At 43.5% G+C, this 24575-nt stretch overlaps 1 protein-coding gene across 28 annotated transcripts in view; it reads left to right on the top strand.

Annotated features, from left to right (window-relative positions):
• The first annotated feature begins 2930 nt into the window (after positions 1–2930).
• Positions 2931–24575, top strand: part of LOC105614203 (ATP-binding cassette sub-family C member 4-like) — a 264375-nt gene continuing 242730 nt past the window's right edge. For all 28 annotated transcript variants that reach the window (XR_009595281.1, XR_009595282.1, XR_009595283.1 and 25 more), the window contains exons 1-4: positions 2931–3142; positions 9486–9596; positions 10143–10263; positions 21480–21704. Coding sequence is in view for 25 of the 28 variants with exons in the window: in XM_060394611.1 (XP_060250594.1) it covers positions 3069–3142; positions 9486–9596; positions 10143–10263; positions 21480–21704 (531 nt within the window). In the remaining 3 variants the exon portion in view is untranslated. The remainder of the gene's footprint in view (positions 3143–9485; positions 9597–10142; positions 10264–21479; positions 21705–24575) is intronic.

A 24575-nucleotide genomic window follows, 5' to 3' on the forward strand; every position in this document is an offset into this window, starting at 1 on the left:
CCAATAATATACTACAGTGCCTCTCAGACTTTGCCTTCATTAGGATGAGGTATTCTGGTTTTTCTTTCTTTCTTTTTTTTTTTTTTTTGATGTCTATTAGGCCTCTTTATTTCGCTGAAAAACATTTGAAGTGTGAAAACGTGTGACACAATCAGCGCCAGCACCATCACAAAACATCCTTAGTTCATCAGGGTAAGAATGAATGTGTTTGTTTTATTTTATTATTTTGCTGAAATTTCCTTTTTACCTATTCTTTTCCTAGATTGTGAGCCTGATGAAAATAGGAACTTCAATTTTTTAGGTATATTCTTCTCCGAGGACATCTTATCAACTCTTAACAGTTTCTGGACAGCTCATCTCAGTAATGGACTAGTGTTTCCAATGAACTGAAAACAAAATAACTCAAGGTTCCATTATTATTATAACATCTTAAAGGAAGATCAAATAGAATATATTGACAGAAAACAAGGAGTTTTGTTTAAGTTTTTATACCAGAACTCTCTGTAAAAGTGTCATAATGCAAATATGTCTGAGAGCCAGTGGGAAGTGACAGAAGTAATTCATTACTAGCAACAAAGTTCTGAAATGTGAGGATGATTTCTTTTCATGAAATAGATCACATTCAAGGTTTTTATGTACAGAAGAGGATGCTAAGAAGTTTCAAAAGATCTTAGTTAAATAAATAAAATAAAAAGACAGCAGAAACTAAAGGGACTGAATGTATTTGTCAGTTTGGAGATGGCTAATTATGGTCCTGAGATAGTTGCGGGGACCGGACAGAACAGTCTGGGGCCGACTGACAAGGAAGTCCCTAGACTTCTAACTGCAGCAACCAATTCCTTTATTTATGAGTAGCTGAGTGTTTACAGCACTGGAAAATGTAGGGAATGTAAAAGAGAACTGTAAGTCAGGACAAGTCTGGTACCATACATTGTGGATTGCATTATCTGAGAGAGAGCTAACACCAGAAAGGTAGGTAATTGAAAAATTAAAATTTTCAGCTCTAATCATTCTTCTTTTTTGCAACAGAAAATTTCAAACATGCATGAAATAGCAAGGAAATAGTGTAATAAATTCTCATCATGCCCATCAATACAAAACTATCAACACCTTGCCATTCTTAGATGTTTGACTCATAAAAAAGAGTCTGAATACATTGAAGTTTTCTTTAAAATCAATCTCCCCTCTGGCATTAAGGTATAATTGACAAATACTATATATATTTAGATGTTCAACATGTTGACTTCATTTACATATACATTGTAAAATATTCATCACAAGTGAGAAAGTCAGTTCCTAGGTAGGTTGCTAAGAAGTCCAGGGTCTCCGAGGAGGAGAAAGGGGTCTGGAGCCCTCAAGAAGAAGAAAGGGGTCTGGGGCTCTCTAGGAGAAAAAGACAAACTTTCTTTTCCTACATCGCTTTGTGGTAGTCAATATAACAATGTAGCTTGCTCCAGGACATGTGTCTCCTTCTCGAGAACCTCCTGACTAATCCTGTCATCTTCCAATGTGTGTTGTGGGAGTGGGTCTAGTGAAATATATAAGGCCTTGATACGACTGCCTAGTGGGGGCACTCTCCATCCCCCGCCCCCCGTCCCCCTTCTGATGTCTATGTCAGAAGATTTCTCTGTCCCTTTTCATAGTTTAACAAAACTCCGCTACACAAAAGCTCTTTAGTGATCAAGCATGGTCCCTGGTCCTAAAGCTAAATCTTCTGCTTCGGAGATCACAAATTTGACGCCATTCACCGTAAGCTATCACAACCAAGCCAATCAACATGTCCATCACTTCACACTTTTTCCATTTTTCTTTTTTTTTTCTTTTTTATGTTGAGAACTACTACTCTTTAAGCAAATTAAAGGTACACAGCAATATTATCACATTGCTGTACACCAGTTTTATGGAACTTACCTTTTCATCTTGCATAATTTAAGCTAAAAGCCGTCATTAATAACACCAATCTTAGCCAAGGTATATGAGAAATTATTAAAGAATAATATGGTGATATTGTTGTAGGTACAAAAATTCTGATATTTCTTCATTTAGAGTAGAAGGGAAGAGAAACTGTTGAGCTGGTAACTAAACACTTCTGAGTAGGAGCCCAAGATTTTGTTCATTCAGTCCTGCAGTCATTCATTCATTCACACAGCATATTCTAGTCACTTTTCACACACACTGTCCATCTATCAGCGAGACAACCATGCCGAACCCCAAGCTTGGGTCCAAGACCTTGGACAAGTGCTGTCCTTGAGCCTCATCTTTCTCATTTGTAGGATAGGGATAATACCTTCCTGAACAAGACATTGTTAGACTTGAAACTGAGGTAAGGTCCCCAGAAATATATTTTGTGACATATGTCACTGTTACTTATCTAAGTTTTGAAAGCATGATGAGAGAAATTAGGAGGCAGTTTCCCTCCCCCCAGACTCCCCTTTCCCAATCTAAGAGGGCAGCAAAAAGCTCACAGAGGTTCCCTCACAATGCAACGTGTGAGTGTGAGATGCCACAGGATATCTCACATGGGCTGATCATGCCTTCTGCCAGCTTTCTCCAGGCCTTCCCTGCAGCCCATGGGGAGCTTCGGAGCAGCAGAGGAGGGCAGAGCCTGAGCCTGCCCTCTCCACCTTCTGGGTGAGCGCCTGGGCTCAGAATAGGAGTTTCAGCAGAATTTGCAGCCAGGTAGGATCCTTAGAGCTGGTTTGTTCCTGCTGTCCTGTCAGCCTACCCTCCTCCATCAAAGAGCTGTGGCTCCTGGAAGCTTTGGCCTGACGGCCTCTTGGTCCTGCAGCCCCACACAGGGCCCTACTTCTCCCAGAGCCGTGACAGCAGCGCAGAGCCGCAGAGCCGGTGACCCGGAGGCGACCCGGGAGGTGCGCGGTCCCGGGAGGCGGAGACCTGGCGGTAGGTGGGTGCTCCACCCCCAGAAGCTTGTTGTTCTCAGGGCTCGCCCAGCAGACCCAGAAGGCGGACTGGTCTCCAACATCCCCCCAGTCTCCTCCAGGAGCAGCGGGAGCCTCACAGAGGCCAGAGCAGAGCAGCATCGCTCCAAGCCCGCCCCGGCCGGCACGATGCCGCTGCTGTACCCGAAGGTGAAGCCCAACCCGCTGCAGAAAGCAAACCTCTGCTCGCGCCTGTTCTTCTGGTGAGCGCCCCCCTGGCCGTCATAGGCAGTAGTCATGGAGTCCTCAGCTGCCGCGCCTTTTGGAAACAAGTGTGGACCCTCCCAATGCTGTCCTGCTCCTCCCTGCACTCAGGGAAGGTGGGGCAAGCCTGGGCAAGGAAGCGGGGAGCAGAGGTGGGGAGGGGATCCGGTGACCTGGTGGCAGAGATACAGGGTCTCCTTGCCTTGCCGCTGGCAGCCCCTCCGGAGCCAGAACACAGGAAGCTGGAAGGCTGCCCAGGGGGAATCACAGCCCAGAGGCAAAATACACTGAACATCCCGCATCTACTCTTACTGGCTTTCCCTGATCTGCTCAGGAATGCCCAGTTCTGAACTGAAGCGTCATACCTCCACCCCCTACCCCGCCCCCAGCCCCAAGCAAGCAGCTTATGAACAGCTTCCTTTATCTAATTAGTGCCCTGGACCATTGTTCAGTCCTTCAGCTGTGTCCGACTCTTTGCAACCCCGTGATGGCAGCGCAGCCGATCACTGTCCCTCACCATCTCCGGAGTTTGCCCAAGTTCATGTCCATTGCATCTGTGATGTCATCTATATAACTCATCCTCTGACACTCTCTTCTCTTGCCCTTAATCTTTCCCAGCATCAGACCCTTTTCCAGTGAGTCATCTGTTTGCATCAGATGACCAAAATACTGGAGTTTCAGCTTCAGCATCAGTCCTTCCAAAGAATATTCAGGGTTGATATCCTTTAAGATTGACTGGTTTGATCTCCTTGCAGTCCAAGGGACTCTCAGAAATCTTCTCCAGCACCACAGTTTGAAGGCATCAGTTCTTCAGTGCTCCACCTTCTTTGCCATCTTTCAGTAATGTCCCCACCTTTTCCCACATGCCCTGTGTGACAGTGTGTTCCAGCTCCACTGGGTTCCCTCTGCCCCTAGGTCTATGACCATGTATTTCTTTCCCTCTCCCTTTCTCCCTGTGTGGCTCTCACTGTATAACCTGGTTCCTAGTTGTGGCAAATTTCACGTGGGTAAAAAAATGAAAGGTTTTTTATTTAATGATTAGGAACACTATTCTTGAACACGTTTTGCTTTTGCCTGGGACACACAGTCAGGACTGGAGGATTTATTTGATCGGCCCCTTTCCTTATTGTGGATATCTCCACTGCCACCTTTGAGGATCACTCTGGGGATAGGGTCCCTGAAGCCTGTGAGGTCTTTCCCAATCTCTAGCCTTCAGAGAAGCAGTGCATGATCTTGATGCAGGTGGTCCTGCCCAGGAATCATTTGGTCCTGAAACCACTGAAGGGTCCCTGAGCCCAGAGGAAACACACAGATGAAAAATAGCGCAGGGAGTTGAAGCTCTTAACTGAAGTGTTCCATGTGGTAGCTGGAGCCACTAACTATGCAGTCCTGAACATTTGGGCTTTAATCACACTTGGATGATTACTAGTTGTTTTATTTCTGGACCCTAACCCATTTATATTTCCCAAATTTCTAGTATTTCCTTCTTTTATGGGACAGCCCCAGGGCATCTCCAGGGATTGGGAGCTCCTATTCTTGTTTTGATGGTGGTGTATTTAGTGTGTGTATCTTCATCTCTTGGCCATTTGGTGGCCCTTAAGGAAAGAGGGGCCTAGAAGAAGGAATATGGGTGTGGTTACTGTAAATAATAATAAAGTAGAAAAAAATTCTCCTTAACTTCACTCAGGGCAAGGAACTTTCCAAATACCTTCTGTTTGTGAATTTTCAAAATGTGTGTACCTGGAAATGGGAAGGTAAGGACTTTTCATTGATTTGGGTAGGCACCCATTTCCAGTTTTCCTGCTGGAGGGAAAGGCACTATTACCACTTATTTTATACTTGAAGGCACAGAAGCAGAGATGTTGAGTAAGTTGCTTACTGCCACACAGCCAGTAAGTAATGGAGAAAGATCCCAAGTCAAGCAGTCTGGCTCTGAAGACAGTGTTCCTTGTATATGTAACTGATGTCACCAGATTGGTCTCCTGCCTTGTGCTGGGCTCCTAGCCCAGGCTAAGACCCGTTTCCTTGGCTGAAGAGGTTGTTTTTCCACTCAGATTCCCACAGCCAATAACTAAATTGATGGTGAGACTGGAACAGCACAAGTTTCATTCAATGATCAAAGAATGGAGAAGCAAGTTCTTAGTTCACAAATCAACTTCTCAACACAATTTGGGTCAAGGTAAAACCAAGGAAATTGAATCAAGAGAGGGAGGAATATTTATGACTTATCTGAGAACAAGGGTGTGGTTTGGACCTGAAACTGAGGAAACACTCATTTTTAGTCCTTCTGTGGGTTGTTGTCATGACCACTGTCAGCTGTCACGGCCCGGGTGAGTATGCTGTTTAGCATAGTAATATATTACAGCGAATGCACAAATGAGGCTCAGGGCCTAGGGCAGGTTAGGTTTTTCCCCATTTGGGGCCTGAAAGTGAAAGTTAGTTGCACAGTCGTGTCCAACTCTTTGTGATCCCATGGAATGTAGCCCACCAGGTCCTCTGTCTATGGAATTCCCCAGCCAAGAGTACTGCAGTGGGTTGCCTTTTCCTTTTCCAATTTTGGGCCTAGCTAGTTCTAACCAGTTTTTATTTTTCTCTGTAACTTTCTCCTTTGAGCCTGAGACTCAGACAAAATCAGGAAGTGAAAGTGAAAGAGTTAGTCTCGCAGTCATGTCCAACTCTTCATGATCCCACGGACTGTAGCCTGCCAGGCTCTTCTCTCGATGGGATTCTCCCGGCAAGAATACTGGAGTGGATAGCTAAAATAGATACGATTGTCACCTGGCTGAAGTCCCAGTTCTCACACCTAGATAAAGACCAGATAAAACTAATGAGGCAGTTGGGGATACACAGACCAAAGAGCAGGAGGAGAATAATTGTAAGGGGTCCTAAGAATGGCAGAAGCCCAGGAAGCTGAGATTACCCTTTTGATACTGTCCCAGATTTGTTCAGTCAGGGCCCTTCTTGTTCTGAGTATTGGATCAAGTGACTTTTTCTTCTTTGAATTTTTTTGGAGTATAGTAGATTTCCAATGTTGTGTTAGCTTCTGCTGTACAGCAAGGTGAATCTCTTATACACATACACATATATATACATATACACACTCTTTTTTAGATTCTTTTCCTATGTAGGCCATTACAGAGTATAGAATAGAGTTCTCTGTGCTGTACAGTAGGTCCTTCTTAGTTATCTGTTTTATATATTACAGTGTGTATATGTCAATCCCAGTGCCCCAATTGGTCCCTCCTCTCACCCCCTGGTAACCATAGGGTTTTTTTTTTTCCCTACATCTGTGACTTTCAGTCTAGTTTTTAAAGAGTTCATTTATAGCTTTTACTTACATTCCACATATAAGCAATATCATATGATATTCGTCCTTCTCTGTCTGTAAGCAGCCTTCTCTAACAGTCAGGTTGCATCTATTTGACCACTCATGTTAACATAGAAACAACAGGAAATAGTTGCAAGGGCACAAACTCCTCCTTGATCAGCCAGCAAGTAAACAGGAGCTATGCAGTGGTCAAGTGCCATGCAGACCAGAAGCCCAGTGAAAATGTCATCTTTCTAAAGTTAGAGCTGTGTTGTTTAGTTGCCCAGGCCAATGTTCAGGTGCCTTTTTTTTTTTTCTTTAAATAAATTTGGCTTTATAAATTGCTTCTCGTGCTAGGCTCACCAAGGATGCTACAGGGGCGACAGCTCCTTCCATTACCAGTCCAGTCCAGCTCCCTCCTGACTAGATGAATGGCTCTATTTAGATGGGAGGTGGGGTGAGTGTAATTAAAATCTCAATGTGACCTGGATCAGGGTGTGTGCCTTATATAACCCAGTATCCACTAGTAGAGTTTTCTTGGAGACAGTTGATGGCCCAACGTGGGTGGTCCTTGCCCCAGGGGCCTTGAGGACCCTCAGGCACACTGTCTTTGGGTTTTCTTGAGTCATGTTTAGAGTAATGGTGGCGCCCTTCCATCCAGGATACTGCCTCCACAGACCAGACCCCTCCAGGTCTGGTATGATCCTGTTCCCAGAGCCCTTGGGCATGGTCTGTATCTAGAGTCGGTCATGTCTGGAGGTGGAGGGCTCCTCAGAAAGATTGGTTTGGCCCCAAGAAAACAGGGATTAGACTAACACATACACCTTTGCTGGGGTGGGGTGGCAATGGGGGTAACCTTGATGTCCCTGGGCAGAAACCTGGGCATGAAGGAACTGAACTGTAGGTTGGTGATGTTGTCAGCTGTTAGTGGAGTTTCCTGGAAGTATAGGGGGCTATATTTATTCCCTGACTGAGGCTGAAGGTGGCAGACCCCACAGTCAGTAAAATTTCAGCCCTTATGAAAGTCTTGTGTTACACTTGAAAAGAAATTAATCTGCCAGAAAGTGATAATGAAACGTGAAACCTGAGTTCTGTTCACAGAGCCAAAGAATGAATTCCGGGAACTCAGAAACACACAGGCAAAGTTTATTTTAGAAGACAGAGATACAAAGTCCTCAGCATAGACACTGAGAGGGGGTGAAGAGCCCCCAGAAGGCAAGGATTATAGCAGTTTTATATCTTTACTAGTATTGACCTGTACATTTTTGGTTGACACATGACTTTAAGATACGCCATTTTTGACCAATTAATTTAAACGTCACAATGTCCAGTTTGTCAATTTTATGGTTTTCTTGGAACCCCAGTTTCTCAGTTACTCTAGACATTGCAACACCATCCCTCGAACCTTTCTCAAGACCCCAGACCATTATTTAGGGACCAAATGTATGTTTTAAGAGCTAATGGTCTTCTTGGAGTTAGGTTTTTGTTTTTTTGTTTTTTTCCCTTGATAAGCTGGACAGCAGTTAATGATTGTCTTGTCCTGGGTCTGAATGCTTTCTGACCTTCCAGACCAGGGAGGCGTTCCTCTGAATGACTGGAAATTGAAACAAAGAATAAGATGCTTACTTGAGAAGAGAAAAATTGAAATTAAAAAAGGGATTTAAAAATTGAAATTAAAATAAGTCTTACACTGTTTAGTAATTTCTGCTTTAATTATAGGGAGGATGATGAGAAAAATCAACATACAAAGTTTAGTTGGAAAGATGTTACTTATCTTTAGGACATCTTCAGAAGGTCGGGGTCAGAAAGAGGCTCATATGAGGGGAGTCTGACAGGGCTGTAAGGAGGTCAGGGTCCAGAGCCTGTTGGACTCAGGGTGTTGTATTGTAACGTGATCCCCTGTAAAATTTCCTTTGTGTTTTTAGCTGAACTAAGGAGGTCGTGCTTCCCTGGTGGCTCAGAGGTTAAAGCGTCTGCCTGCAATGTGGGAGACCTCGGTTCGATCCCTGAGTTGGGAAGATACCCTGGAGAAGGAAATGGCAACCCACTCCAGTATTCTTGCCTGGAGAATCCCATGGACAGAGGCCCCAGTCCATGGGGTTGCAAAGAGTTGGACATGACTAAGCAACTTCACTTTCACTTTCACTTTCAAGGAGGTCTTGAGACCTCAAGGTTGCATCTTATGTGACTGTGACTGAGGCATTCTTGAGTCTGGTGGGCTTCCCTGGTGGCTCAGTGATAAAGATTCTACCTGCCAGTGCAGGAGACACAGGTTTGATCGCTGAGCCAAGAAGATCCCCTGGAGAAGGTATGGCAACCTACTCCAGGATCCTTGCCTGGGAAATCCCATGGACAGAGGAGCCTGGAGGGCCACAATCCATGGGGTCACAAAACCAGTCAGACACAACTTAGCTACTAAACAACAATACCAAAATCCTTGAGTCTGATACAGGTCAGAAAATTTAAGTGCTTGGTAATACAGGAATGTATCTACAGCCTTATCCACAATGGCCATTCAGCTCTATTCTGTGCTCCCTAACCAAGGTAACTTTATTTTGACTTTTAAATGTATTTTTCTTAATAATTAAAGTAGATGTAGAATGTATGTTCAGTAGACCACAAACAGGGTATTTTAGTTAAGTTATATTGTGTGTAAGCCAGAGTGACTTACTGACACCCTGATATATGTGTTTATATGTTTGTAAGCATATGTCTAATTTTCTCCCTGTGTTATGTGTTAAAGTCACTTAGTCGTGTCCGACTCTTTGCAACCCCACGGACAATACAGTCCATGGAATTCTCCAGGCCAGAATACTGGAGTGGGTAGCCGTTACCTTCTCCAGGGGATCCTCCTAACCCAGGGATCAAACCCAGGTCTTCCGTATTCCAGGCAGACTCTTTACCAGATGAGCCACCAGGGAAGCCATTTAAAATGTAGGTTTTTTTTTAAAAAACAGTGTCCATGAGTGTAGGATTCTAATTAGACAAAGATGTGTAATTTGTATGTATGTCACTTTCCTTTTAATTTTTAACAGGTGGCTAAACCCCTTATTTAAAATTGGTCACAAACGGAAATTAGAAGCAAATGACATGTACTCGGTGCTTCCAGAAGATCGCTCCCAGCACCTCGGAGAAGAGCTGCAAGGGTGAGCACAGGCAGCAGGGAGAAGGGAGGGAGAATGAGAATTTCTACGTGGGGCTAAAGGTGTGGGCAGAGCTTTGCCATCCTCTTGGGTCTTCTGAGCCTCCTTTCTTGACACTGAACCCTCAGCCCTTCATGCTGACCCTGGGCTTAGCCCACTTTGGAGCTTGGAGGAGCCTGTATTCCCTGTGTGAGTGGACATGGAGGGAGCCCACAGCCATGTCCCTGGAGACCTAGCTCTGTCCCCAGAGGTGGGGTGCCTGGAGGACAGTGTCTGCCCTTCTGAGCTGCTCATGACCTGTGAGTTCAGCAATGTTTAGCAGGAACTTGTTTCTAGAATCTGGGACTTTTCTTTGAAGACCTGGTCTGGTGCTTTTGCTGGTGCTTCAGTGTCTGCACTCCTTATCTTTTCGGGAGCCCTGCGAGCAGTTAGCCAGCATCTATGGGCAGCCATGGAGCGCACTGGAGTGGAGGCTTGTCCTCTGCTCTGTCCCTCCCCTGTTTTCCTGCGGCAGGGCTGTTCCTCACTGTGCTTTGTCTCTCTTCGCAGGTACTGGGATCAAGAAGTGTTGAGAGCCCAGCAAGATGCGCGGGAGCCTTCTTTAACGAAAGCGATCATAAAGTGCTACGGGAAATCCTACTTAGTTTGGGGAATGTTAACATTTCTTGAGGTAAAAGCTTTTCCATACAGTGCTTTGCATTTCAGTGTACGTGGGTCAGTCCTGAGATGGATGGACTGAGGCAGGGAGAGGACAGTGGTTTAAGGTCTAAGGGTAAATCTCTGTTCTCTTTAGAACAGAAAGGTGCTTAAAAGACTTGACCTCTGGGAATTACTATTTTTCTTTTAATGATTAAAACATAGTGTAATGAAAAGATAGCACCGGAAAGGAAAGATATTTTATACCATGTTAGGATGTTCTTGGTGCTGAGTATAGATGCTGAGTGATCCTGGACCAAAAGAATATCTTACAACCTCAGGGAATATGTGTCCTGTGGTTTGGAGGAAGTAATCTTCAGAGGACAGAGATGAGAAGATGGCAACAAATGTAACAGATTCCAAAACAAAGGCCAGAAGCGGAGTTTTAATAAAGCATTCAGACATTAAGTAGAGGATTTATGTGGCAACAACAGAACTATGTTCAGCAACATGGAATTGAACATTATTTTTCATACAAAGTTAAAAGCACATTATATTTCTTTCCTGACCACTTGCCCAGTCCGCATCTCTTTGAAAGAGACAAGTTTCATCATAATTATTTCATCTGATTGATGACTATCATTTATAACTTTATTGCTGCTTCTGTCTCAGGTATTCCTTTGGAAAAGGTGTATGGGTTCATTACATATTCTAATGTATTGCCTATAGATTGTAAGATAGAGTCAAACACATATCTGCTGATACTTTTTAAACTGACCTGCCCTTATACTTAGAAATATCTCTTAGTAGTAGGCTTCCCTGGTGCTCAGAAGAGTCTGCCTGCAATGCAGGAGATCCATGTTCGATCCCTGGGTCAGGAAGATACCCTGGAGAAGGAAATGGCAATCCACTCCAGTATTCTTTCCCGGAGAATTCCATTAACAGAGGAGCCTGGCATGCTCCAGTCCAGGGGGTTGGAAAGATTTGGACACGACTGAGCAACTGTTACTCACTCAAACTTGGAGTCAAGCCCAGAATAATGTAAGACATTTTACAGTTGCTCAGCAAGTATTTGTTGACTTTTCCAGGTCACATCTGATAAATGCTTTCTAAGAAAGGATCATCCCCTTCCTGTGGAACAAAACCTGGGGCCTTGCATCTGGGCTGGAGCTGCCAGAGCTCCCAAGATCTCTTCCCTGGGGTGTCCCTGGCACCCCCTTCCCCAGGGGGCCCCCTCCCCATAGGCCAGGTCATCCAGGCCAGACCCCTATGTGGGGAGGAGCTTCAACTTCACCATGAATTCTGTGCACCTTCATGCTGGTTTCCATCCTGGCTGTGGGGGTAGATCACTGGTTGAAGGGGGATCCTGGTAGCCTGGCACTGGCAGAGGGTGGAGGAGGGGATGTGCAGGGAAAACTAAAGGCAGGATGTTGTGAGGTCAGTGACCCCCATGACCCTGAAGATCCTGGGTCAAGATCCCCCAGAGGACAGTCCGCCTGGGTACACAGTGCCGTCAGCCCCCTGTCCTGGCTGAGCCTGCTGGGGGTCTGCTGCAGACCCCTCTGTGTGGCTCGTGCTCTCCGTGGTCCCTTGGCGCTGCCTTAGGGACACGGGCTGGCTGTGAGTGTGTGAGGGCAGGAGGGATGGAAGATGCAGTTGCTGTGAAAGGGGTGTTTTAGGTGGAGAAGATGTGAGTTGTCGTCAGTCCCTTGTGTGGGGCTGAGGCGGGTGGGCCAGGTGGTTTACAGGTGGGCATCATGGTTCTTGTTTAAAGGCCGTGTTGTACTTAAGGGAACTGTGGGCAGTGGGCAGCTTGGCAGGTGATGTCTGACCCACACAACTGGAGAGACGGAGAATCTGTCAGCTCACAGGTGACTGGATGGTTCTGGGAGATGGAGTTCTCATTGATGATAGAAGCAGACTAGCCATTGTGCCAGAGGGTATGTGGGGCAGAGTGCCACCTTAGAGAGGGCACTGACCACTTAGGTACTGCAGGGCCTTGTGAAAGATGGGGGGTGGGAGAGGGGACAGGCACCCTTCAGGCTGTCCCAGCCCTTTTTTGTCCTGTGTGCAGCTATTCCAGTGATGGTATTTCCACATAGTCACAGTAAGTCTGTGTTTGAAATACACAGGTGACAAGCTGGTGTGGCCTGTTTGTGCAGGATTTCCTGACCACACACAGCAGAGCTCTCATGAATTCTGCTTATCAGGAGACCCTGGGGCCTCAGTGTCTGCCTGTGGCTCATGCCAGGTGCCTGGTTGGATGAGTGGCCTCAGGTTTTAATGTTGGATCATATCCTGGAGCAGATCTCTCTGCTGTCCCTGGCTCTCTAGTTTCTCTTTGGTACCAGATGATAAAGAGTCTTAAAGTCAAGTGGGTCTCAAAGCAGAGCCCATGTGGCTGGGCTTGAACTGAGCTGCTGGTTTTTCTTGCTCTCCTGGGCTGTTGGCTCCTTGGGTGGGGTCGCTAAGCCTCGGGTGGATCCCATCCTAATATGAGCTTTGGTCCTTGGCTGAGGCAGCTCATGGGAGAAGCAGACATAGAGGGAGAGGCTGCAGGATCCGGAGTTCTTCCTGAGAGCGAATCTGCCCCATTGTGGTGCTGGGAGTGTTGGTTTCAAAGTTGTCCAGCCCCTGGAATACATCCTGCCAAAAGTGAAAGTGTTAGTTGCTCAGTCATGTGCAACTCTTTACTACCCCATGGACTGTATCCCGCCAGGCTCCTGTGCCCATGGAATTCTTCAGGCAAGAATACTGGAGTGGGTTGCTTCTCCAGGGGATCTTCCTGACCTGGGGATCAAACTTGGGTTTCCTGCGTTAGAGGCAGACTCTTTACCATCTGAGCCACCTGAGGGTCCAGAAATGTCCCTGGGGGCTGCATAAGGTGCAAGTGGTAGAGCTCCCTCTAGCCTCTCTTTTAGGAGATTAGTTGTTGGATGGTCATGGTGGAGAAGTGGGGAGTAGAGGACCTTGAATGTAGAGGCTCATCTGTGTAGTAGTACTGCTAGTACTAGTAGCAGTACTACTTAGTTAAATAATTGATTTTATGAAGCAACTTCCCAGTTGTGATCTAGCTGTACCGCTTGTTGGTCTTTGTATTTTAGACAATGGAAAATGTAAACTCAACCCAGAAGTCTGTAAAACAAAAACGTATTTCCTTGGTGACCTCCAGCCCTCTTTCAATTCCTTGGGTGCACAGAATGCCCGTGGATCATCTATGGTCCCAAGCAGTGTGATCTTTCCAGCCACAGCATGAGCAGGGCTTCCCAGGTACCCCTGGTGGCACCAGTGGGATAAAGCAGGGTGACGCCAGTCCAGGGTAAGGCTTTTAGGTTTCAGGATTTTGAGATTTGAAAACCTCTATCCTATGAGAAGTGAGAAGTATCTCTACTGCTCAGAGAGACAAGTACCAGGCTGTGGAGCCCTTGTAGGTCACCCCTAATTAGAACAGAACAGCCGGAGAGTTCCCAGCACCCCTGGCCCCTGTGTGCACCTCCACGGGTACTGTGGGTAGAGAGGACAGGTCCCCACCTGCCCGAGGCCCTCAGGGTGGAGAGGAGGAGCCTGAAGCCTCTGCCTGGGCCTGAGTCACAGAGACCACCTCCCCAGATCATCAGCGCTTCTCTCTGAGAGGTGAGGTCTCCATTGCTGGTGTGTAAGGGGGGTGACCTCAGAGAGCCAGAGTGGGTTCACCCAGTCCCTTCCTCTGAGAGGGGAGGAGTGACTGGGAGTTATGTCCTCTTCCCAGGACCCTAAGAAGTGGCTTTGTCTTGTCTGGTCATTTGGCCTTTGTCTGAGGCCACTTTTACTGATGGTCTCTGGTCCAGGTGGAGGTTGGGAAGCACATGTTTTTGTAAATCTTCACTTTGGAGCTCAGCTGATGGGCAGGAAGTAAACAGAATCCTCTGAGTCCCACAGTGGGCTTTGTGCCTTGACTCACAGCAAGCTGCAATGGACTTTTGCCTTTATTCCCCAACCCTTTCTTCCATGTGTCTCTCACTTCTGCTCAACCCAGGAGGCTGAGGAGTGGCTGCTGGTGGCAAAGATACTGTGGGCTGAGAGCTACCACTGAGCACCATACAGCAAGGGAGAGGAGGAGGGGGCACTGATTAGAGTGGATGGGGACCTGCAGGGCAGACCTGCTGTGCTCCCTGCTGGTTCCTGAGTACATCGCATTAGCCGTTAGGCGTCAGTAATACCCACCGTGATGACCCTGAGTTACAATTGAGGGTGATGCTTTTCAACCTATTTTCTTTTCTTTCTCTGAGTATATGTAAGTTTTTTATTGCAAAATTAAAAGAAATTTTTAATTGAAGTATGATTGGCTTATAATGTTTTATTAGTTTCTGGTATACATCATTAGTGATTTAATATTTGATACAGTATATAGTAATTTTAGTTACCAACTGTCACCATAAAAAGTTCAGTTCAGTTCAGTCACTCAGTCATGTCTGACTCTTTGCGACCCCATGAACTGCAGCACGCCAGGCCTCCCTGTCCATCGCCAACTCCTGGAGTTCACCCAAACTCAGGTCCATAGAGTCGGTGATGCTATCCAGCCATCTCATCCTCTGTCGTCCCCTTCTTCTCCTGCCCCCAATCCCTCCCACCATCAGAGTCTTTTCCAACGAGTCAACTCTTCGCATGAGGTGGACAAAGTATTGGAATTTCAGCTTTAGCATTAGTCCTTCCAAAGTACACCCAGGACTGATCTCCTTTAGAATGGACTGGTTGGATCCCCTTGCAGTCCAAGGGACTTTCAAGAATCTTCTCTAACACCACAGTTCAAAAGCATTGATTCTTTGGCGCTCAGCTTTCTTCACAGAATGGGTGTTTGTAATGTTAGGAGCTATTCATGATCCTTTCTCAAAGTCCATTAATTCATTGCAAATTAGGGTTGCGAAATCGGGATATTCTAAGTTCTTTGATTGACCCTGAAATAGGGCGAGTAGGAGAAAATGATTTTTTCACTTTTTAAAACCTGTTTTCAAAATGATAAGTTGGTTCTCCTCTGGGGCTAGTGAGTTTTTGTTTGTTTGGTTTGGTTTTGTGAACGTCAGTTTGAGCTCACGGATTTCAGCATTTCTGACCTGCTTCAGTCCACTTCATTTGTTATGCTTAGGCAAACATTTGGCCATCTTTGGGCAATGGGTGTCTATTCAGGTTGGGTCCTAAGTATTTTGCACATACTCTAGAAGTCGTTGCTAGTTTTTTTTTTTTTTTAATTGTCTTTTTTTTGTTTTGTTTTGTGGTTTCCAGTGGGACAGGATGTTTTAATCTCATTTTGTACAGCATTTGCTCAGCTCTGGAATCATCCATTTCTCCAAGCAGCCCTGTCTTCTTTTAGAGTGAAATGGTATTTATAGACTATAGTCTGGTTGGTAGAGGAGCTTACTGCTCTTGATTGTTTTTCTTGGCTTTTTCATTAGATAAAGTTAGAATACATTTTTTAAAGGTAAAAAAAATTATGTTTATATGAGTGTTTCCAATCCAATTCAAAAGCAGGACACTAGTGTTTTTACTTCATTTTATTGTGCTTCAGTTCGGTTCAGTCACTCTGTCGTGTCTGACTCTTTGCACCCCTATCGCAACCCTTTGCAGCACGCCAGGCCTCCCTGTCCATCACCAGCTCCTGGAGTTTATCCAAACTCATGTCCACTGAGTCGGCAATGCCATTCAACCATCTCATCCTCTGTCGTCCCCTTCTCCTTCCCTCAATCTTTCCCAGCATCAGGATCTTTTCAAATGAGTCAGTTCTTCGTATCAGGTGGCCAAAGTATTGGAGTTTCAGATTAAACATCAGTCCTTCCATTGAACACCCAGAACTGAACCCTTTTAGGATGGACTGGATGGATCTCCTCACAGTCCAAGGGACTCTCAAGAGTCTTCTCCAACACCACAGTTCAAAAGCATCAATTCTTTTGCACTAAGCTTTCTTTATAGTTCAACTCTTACATCCATGCATGACCCCTGGAAAAACCATAGCCTTGACTATGGTTTGACCTTTGTTGACAAAGTAATGTCTCTGCTTTTTAATATGCTGTCTAGGTTGCTCATGACTTTCCTTCCAAGTAAGCATCTTTTAATTTCATGGCTGCAGTCACCATCTGCAGTGATTTGGAGCCCCCCGAAATACAGTCAGCCACTGTTTCCACTGTTTCCCCATCTATTTGTCATTAAGTGTTGGGACTGGATGCCATGATCTCAGTTTTCTGAGTGTTGAGCTTTAAGCCGGCTTTTTCACTCTCCTCTTTCAGTTTGATTAAGAGGTTCTTTAGTTGTTCTTCATGTTGTGCCATAAGGATGGTGTCATCTGCATATCTGAGGTTATTGATATTTCTCCCAGCAATCTTGATTCCAGCTTGTGCTTCCTCCAGCCCAGCGTTTCTCATGATGTACTCTGCATATAAGTTAAATAAGCAGGGTGACAATATACAGCCTTGACATACTCCTTTTCCTCTTTGGAACCAGTCTGTTGTTCCATGTCCAGTTCTAACTGTTGCTTCCACGCCTGCATACAGATTTCTCAAGAGGCAGGTCAGATGGTCTGGTATTCCCATCTCTTTCAGAATTTTCCATAGTTTATTGTTCTCTTTTCTCCCATCATCTATTCTCTTTGTCCAATGTCTAAACCCAGTTCTCAATGATATCAACATAATTATTCATTTGTTCTACCTTATAAAGTGACTTCTGAAAGCAATCTAATATTTTTCATTTTCTTTTGGAGTTCATACTGTGTTCATTTGGGTATATCACACAGAGAATGTGTTTTCAAATTATTTTGTTTGAAATCACTTTTGATAGTTCTTTTTTGTGTGGCTCTGCAAACCAACAGGATGGGTGTATATGTTTATGTAATTTCATGTAATTTCACTCTAAAATTTTAGGAATTGCTTTTTAAAAATTTAGTTATTTATAATCATAATTCTGTATAATGTTTTCATGATTTCAAAATCAAGAAAAGGTTACTTAAAGAAGTCTGATATCATTGTTGCTGCTGCTGCTGCTAAGTCTCTTCAGTCGTGTCTGACTCTGTGAGACCCCATAGACAGCAGCCCATGAGGCTCCCCCATCCCTGGGATTCTCCAGGCAAGAACACTGGAGTGGGTTGCCATTTCCTTCTCCAATGCATGTAAGTGAAAAGTGAAAGTGAAATCGCCCAGTTGTGCCGACTCTTAGCGACCCCATGGACTGCAGCCTACCAGGCTCCTCCGTCCATGGGATTTTCCAGGCAGGAGTACTGGAGTGGGGTGCCATTGCCTTCTCCAATATCATTGTTAGCTCTATTCTAATTCTCCTTCTCCTTTTATAGATAACTTTCCAGGCTAATTTTGACTCATCTTTTTATTAATGTTTCTTAAATATAGTTTTTTTTTCTGAATATTTTATTTTTTCCAACTGTGCATGAATGTTTTCAATTTCAATACTATAATCTCTGGACTTTTCTGGAAGCATGAATTGTGCAATGGAACTCTGATAAAAAGTCTTTGTGATCATTGTAATTCCTTGTAATTCCTGCAGATCAGGTCTGCAGCCATTCCAGGCTCTGATGCCATGACAGTGCGATAGTGGAGGTTAGCAGATACTTATATGGGGTTAGTTTCCACATCCAGAATCTACAGGGAGAGGGATCTGCTCCACCCTAATCAGTTGAACCTAAACCACTTTCTGGAGGCTGGGTCTTGGGTGTCAAAGTGCACTTATCCCCTCCCAGGTGACACTAAGGTGCAGTCAGGATGAAGACCACTGTGTAAGAGACAAGTGAAGGCTAGTAGTCTGGAATCCTGATGGTTATGGTTTCCACAGGCTCACTGCTTTTCCTCCTTATCTTTGGATTGTTATCAACTCTACATTTTGTCACCCCTCACCTGGTTCTAAAGATTCTGTCTATTCATTTTTTCTTACAAGCCCACTCTTTTCTGCTTATATGTCTTACTCAAGCATTTGGTAAAACTTTGATAGCGTGTTTCTATTTTTGTGGGGTTTTTTCCCCTATAAATGAGATATGAGGAAGTTGCCTGAAAAATGCTTCAAGTGCATTAACATGGAGAAGGAATTCTACCCACTCAAAAGTTCTAGCATCTAAGCTAACCCTGTAAGAAGTTACCCTAAGAAGCCAAATGTAGGGCCCATTTTCAGGTGCTTTCATGAGGCTGTATACCAAGGACTCTACCAATAAATGTCTACCTTGAGCTTCCCTGGCGTCCCCGGTGCAAATGCCAGGTGTGTGTTTTTTTTTTTTTTTTTAACTAATTTGTTTATTTTAATTGTAGACTAATTGCTTTACAATGTTGTGGTGGTTTTGCCAAACATTGACATGAACCAGCCATAGTTGTACATTTGATCCCCCATCCAGAACCCCCCTCCTACCCCTCCTACCTTCCTCCCTACCCCATCACTCTGGCTTGTCCCAGAGCACCAGCTGTGAGTGCTCTGCTTCATGCATCAAACTTGTACTGGTCATCTATTTTACATATGGTAATATATATGTTTCAATGCTATGCTCTCATATCGTCCCGCCTTCATCTTCTCCCACATAGTCCAAAATCTCTTCTTTACATCTATATGTCTTTTGCTGTCTTGCATATAGGGTTGTTGTTACTGTCTTTCTAAATTCTATATATATGCATTAATATACTGTACTGGTGTTTCTGTTTCTGGCTTACTTCACTCTGTGTAATAGGCTCCAGTTTTATCCACCTCATTAGAACTGACACAAACACATTCTTTTTTACAGCTGAATAATATTCCATTGTGTATATATACCACAACTTCCTTATCCATTCATCTGCCAATGGATATCTACGTTGCTTCCATGGCTAGCTATTGTAAACAGTGCTGTAATGAACACTGGGGTACATGTGTCTCTTTCAGTTCTGGCTTCCTCAGTGTGTATACGCAGCAGTGGGATTGCTGGGTCATATGGCAATTCTATTTCCAGTGTTTTAAGGAATCTCCACATTGTTCTCCATAGTAGATGCCAAGGTTTTTGATCCCTGGTCAGGGAACTAAGATTCTGCATGCCACATTGTATGCCAAAAATAAAAAAGTCTGCCTCAGAGACTCCAACTCTCAGATATTCCTGAATAATGGATGTGGTGGTATTAAATTTGGTTCTTTTAAAGATCATTTATCATTTCAGATTTGTGAAGAATTCTTGTGAAAGAATGAAACTATATGCTCAATTGGTTTGTGGAAAGAATATACGTGTGGTCATAGATTGATGTCAAAGAGGAAGGGTTTAAGGGGGGCAGTGTTTGACCCTGTTCCTGCTTATCAGGAACATTTTAATTTGGTTAATTTCATGGTTGATGGGAGAAGGCAATGGCACCCCACTTCAGTAGTCTTGCTTGGAAAAACTCATGGACAGTGGAGCCTGGTAGGCTGCAATCCATGGAGTCGCTAAGAGTCAGACATGACTGAGCGACTTCACTTTCACTTTTCACTTTCATGCTTTGGAGAAGGAAATGGCAACCCACTCCAGTGTTCTTGCCTGGAGAATCCCAGGGATGAGGGAGCCTGGTGGGCTGCCATCTATGGGGTCTCACAGAGTCGGACATGACTGAAGCAAATTAGCAGCAGCAGCAGCATGGTTGATAATGAACATTTTCTCAGTTGTTTTATCTCTTATTAGTTGAAGGTGAGAATCGGGAATGTGCAGATGAGAGAATTCCTTGGTGGTGTGTGCTCACACCCAGTGTACACGTGGTGGGTTTTGGTCCTGGGAATGCTGCTAAAAGTGTCTGTGTCCTCAGCCACAGCCACTCCTTGCCTCTCTGAGAGACTCCTCAAGACAAAGAGAGTCTTCTGAAATTGGACCTTTCCTTGGGATTCACACCACTATTTGATTTGGAGTTAATACTTGGAACAGAGCATTGAGCATCTGTAGGAGCTAATTTTCTGGTAGTCAGAAAATGTTTTGCCTGGTTTGCCTCAGCCAGTTTTACCAAATGCCAGAAATGGAAATATTCACAGATTACAAATGCTGCTGATAGCTGTCCTGTTAAATGACTCTTTATCTCTAACCTTTCCTTGTGTGTGGAGGGGACGGATTCACTCAGTCTACCTTTGAGGGCCATAGTCACTTCTGACCTATGTGTTCTAGAATCATATTTAATATGTGCATTCTTATTCTCTATATGTACTTTGGGATTCTGTTTTCACAATTTTGTGCTGTTCACTATTTTGCTATTTTTTTTTTTTTTAGAGAGAAATTACTGGAAAATTGTTCTTTGCTTGCTGTTATTTTTCATATGGAGCATAATATCAATTTTCTGTTTTCAATAGTTGCAGCTTATGCCAGAATGGAAATTCCTTGTGTGTTATACTTTTCATCACCTTTCTGAATTGCCATGACTGCTCCTTCCTAGAGGAAAACTTGTGCACTTGTACTCAGTCACTTGTTTGTGTCTGATTCTTTGCAAGCCTAAGGACTGTAGCCCGCCAGGCTCCTCTGTCCATGGGATTCTCCAGGCAAGAATACTGGAGTGGGTTGCCATTTCCTCCTCTAGAGGATCTTTCCAACTTAGGGATCAAACATAATTTTTTAACTTGGCCTCCGCCATGTATAATTTTTTACTCCAAGGAACATTTCAACTTCTAGAGGGTAGAAACATAGTGAGGCAGTGCTCTCGGGTGCTGAGAGCCTGCAGAGCTGCCAAACCTGGTTTCTTTGTGGTGTTCCAACTGAAGCTGATTTCTTTACTCTTGATCTACAGACATGTGGAGTTTGGGATGGAAAGGAGTGGGTGTTTGTGTCAGGGTATCAGTTCATAAAGATTCCTGAAGAAGGTGATGAAAGCATGTCTCCCATATGTGAACCAGGATGACTTTCTGTTGGGCTAGAACATTGAGAGGACAGGGTCAGGGGTAGGCTGCCAGCAGGCTAATTCAAATGGAAGCAGATTTCTTCCTCTTCTTCTGCCACCTTTTTCCTTATTCATCTTAAGGCTGACTTGTATTGTGCCAAATGACTTCTAAAGCACTGGTTGTGATATTTATACTGAGTATCCACTGTATTAGGCATAAGGTACTACGGCTTTACTTACTATCTTTGAATGTAAAATTTTGCCGTAGGGTTAAACTGCTGCCGCTTGTCTTATAGGAGATAGTGGATCTGCATATTTTTCTTTTAAATTAACCATGAATGTAGCTTTTTGTCAAAATGTATTTTTAATTGCTAATGCCAAAAGTAATCCTATATTCAAAGAAACTGACCTTTCTAATTAAGACCTTTTTCTTTTCTTTTAGGAAGGCACCAGAGTAGTTCAGCCTATATTTTTGGGGAAAATGGTTAGTTATGTTGAAAACTACGATCCCAGCGATTCTGCCGCTTTGCACGAAGCCTACGGCTATGCGGCAGGGCTGAGCGCCTGCGTGCTCGTGTGGGCCGTTCTGCACCACTTGTACTTCTACCACATGCAGCGCGTGGGGATGAGGCTGAGAGTAGCCGTGTGCCGTATGATCTACAGCAAGGTGAGTGTCACTGGGTACCACAGTGTGTACCTCCCCTGGAGCATCAGGAACATTTAGGGAAAGTTCTCTGAAAACTAAAAATTAAATAACTGGGATCGTATACACCTTCCTAGAGAAGCTTGCTATTTGCATCAAGCCAAGTTTGTTGTTGTTGAAGCAAACTTTACCAATAAATAATGAAAAATTTTCTTTTGAGATCACGTGAGGGCTGCCCTTGATAACTTTTAGCCATAGGCTGTTGCATAATACCCACTAAATTTGTAATATTAAATTAATATTAGATTATATATTTTAATATTAAATTAATACTTAAAAATAAGCATCAAAAGTATCAAGCTGATTTTCAGTGTCTTCATGCCTAAATCCCATAGTGCTCTTTATAGAAATTTTTTGTTGTTGTTCATTAAAACCTTACTTTACATCAGATATGTATTTAAAAGGTAACTTAGAAGATTGGATCTATAAAACTATATCTAGAAGCAGAGACTGTATTTGAGAAAGGGAATGATTATAATTTTAAAAGACCCATCTAATTATATTCAATATAGTTATATTAATTAGAGAAAATATAAAGAGAATTCATGCCAAATATAGACTCACTCACTATATTCTATGGATGTGATTGTTGCTAATGATATTTAAGAAAATAGTAGTGTTTTTGAGATAAAACTTGAAATTTTACACTGTTTCATTCATTCTAGAGAGAATTTGTTGCTCTTCATTTAAGCTACTTTAGTACAATATTTCCTTTTATCTTTAGTATGCATCATAGCACTTTTAATTAGAACTGATTTAATGTGTTCAGAGGTTTTGTATTGAGGAATGCCATGGAATTATTTTGCAGTTTACTCTGGCCTAACTGATATAAAAGGAATAAGGATTTCAGGTATCTTTACAAAGGTATTGCCACAGATATATAAGTGTCAAGAGCTGAAGGGTTCTGTTTAAATTTAATCTTGGATACCTTTTTGCCTCAAACTGTTTGCTTTTAAAAGAGAGGGGGTTCATGTTTGGGAATGCATGTACACCCGTGGTGGATTCATGTCAATGTATGGCAAAACCAATACAGTATTGTAGAGTAAAATGAAGTAAAAATAAAAATTAAAAAATAAATAAATAAATAAAAATAAAAATAAAAATATCCTTATTTGACTGTATTGTAGCCTTGAAATTTTCCAAGAGAGTAGATCTTAAATGTTCTCACCACACATATAAAATCAGATAACTATATTAGGTAGTGGATACTTTAAGTGGTTTTACTATAATAATCATATCCCAATGTGTATTTATATAAAAGCATCATGTGGTAACCTTAAACATAATGAAATTTTTATTAATAAATATAGCCCTCATTGAAAGATAAACTCAAACAGCTTAAATTTAAAATATTGCTTCTTTTACCTGGTTGCTGCTTATCTAGAACTTCCATTTCTTTGGAATACTTCTGTCAGCAGAAAAGTGAGATGTCATCTCATCTTTCCTTGAGCAGAGTCGTATGCATCTCGGTACTGTGTGCACCTGGAGACCTGGCATCTCACTGTCTTGTTTGGAAGCAGCATCTGAGTTGGTTTCCTTCTGGGTGATATGGAAATCTCAGCAGCGCCCACGCATTCCAGTCAGGGTCTTCATTGCCGTCCAACATCATCTTTGTTATTCTGTTGCATCTTTAACCGTTTAGGAGATGGATACTCAGATTTCCCCACAAATCGGCTAAATGTTTGTCTTTTCAGGTCATGCTTAACTCTCATGTAAATGATAGTTGCTCAGCTGTGTCTGACACTTTGTGACTCCATGGATCATAGCCTGCCAGGCTCCTCTGTCCATGGGTTTCTCCAGGCAAGAATACTGGAGTGGGTTGCCATTTCCTTCTCCATAACTCTCATAATAATTACGAATTTTACCAGAACTGCATTGTGAAAGCTTTAAGTTAGATGTGAGGTGATGGTTTAGTCAAAGCTCACTCTTTGGTGCACAGGTGAGCCATTGTCCACCTGTTTTTCTTCCTCTTTCCTCTAACATTTTGAAGTCCTGCCTTTTGGAAATGTGATCTGACCTGGCACGTTGGTTTATGTTAATGTAACCATCTCCCGAGATGTTCATTTGCTGCCTTAATTATACCCAAAAGATGGTTCCTATATGAATTCAGAAATTGTGGGGATTACACCATTGACATAATCTGAAATTTCAGAATCATGGGAAAGACAAATTTCCTTGTGCACAGCCTTGCATCTAGAGTCCTGCTGTTGCAGAAACAAGACACTTCTTTTCAGGTTACAAGTGGGCTGATTGCTTAGGGCACAAAAGCTGGCGCTACAGAGCAGCTCTGAAAGGCCCCTCTGAACATTTGTGGTTCATCTTGGGCCCCACCTCCGGATCCCTGGTCCTGGGAAGAAACCAGGTCGAATGTTAGAAATGGAGTGGCTGCTAAGCTTGTAGCTGTAGTTTGTCTACACCATGGATTCCAGGCTGGGGCAGATCTCCAGGGGATCTCTAAGGCTGCACATCTGCCACTCCTAACATGGCCCGTTTAGCATTTTCACGCTCTTTTCAGCTGAGTTTTGAATGATCCTTTGGGAGGTATCATAAATAAAAATGACTTGCCATTTATTTATTAATACATTGTCACAAATTTGGTAAAGTTACTTTTGGCTTTTGATCATTGATCTTTTATTTTTTAATTGTGGGGAAATATACACTGCATAAAATGTCCCATTTTTACTCCTTTTCAATGTAGCATTTAGTGACAATAGGTACATTCAGTTTGTTGGTGGCCATCACCATAATTCATCTCTAAAACTTTTTGTTTTTCCCAAACTGAACCTCTGCACCCATTACACACTAACTCCCCAACCCCTGTCCCCTTACCCAGCA

This window comes from Ovis aries, chromosome 10 (genome assembly GCF_016772045.2).
Source record: "Ovis aries strain OAR_USU_Benz2616 breed Rambouillet chromosome 10, ARS-UI_Ramb_v3.0, whole genome shotgun sequence".
NCBI lineage: Eukaryota > Metazoa > Chordata > Mammalia > Artiodactyla > Bovidae > Ovis > Ovis aries.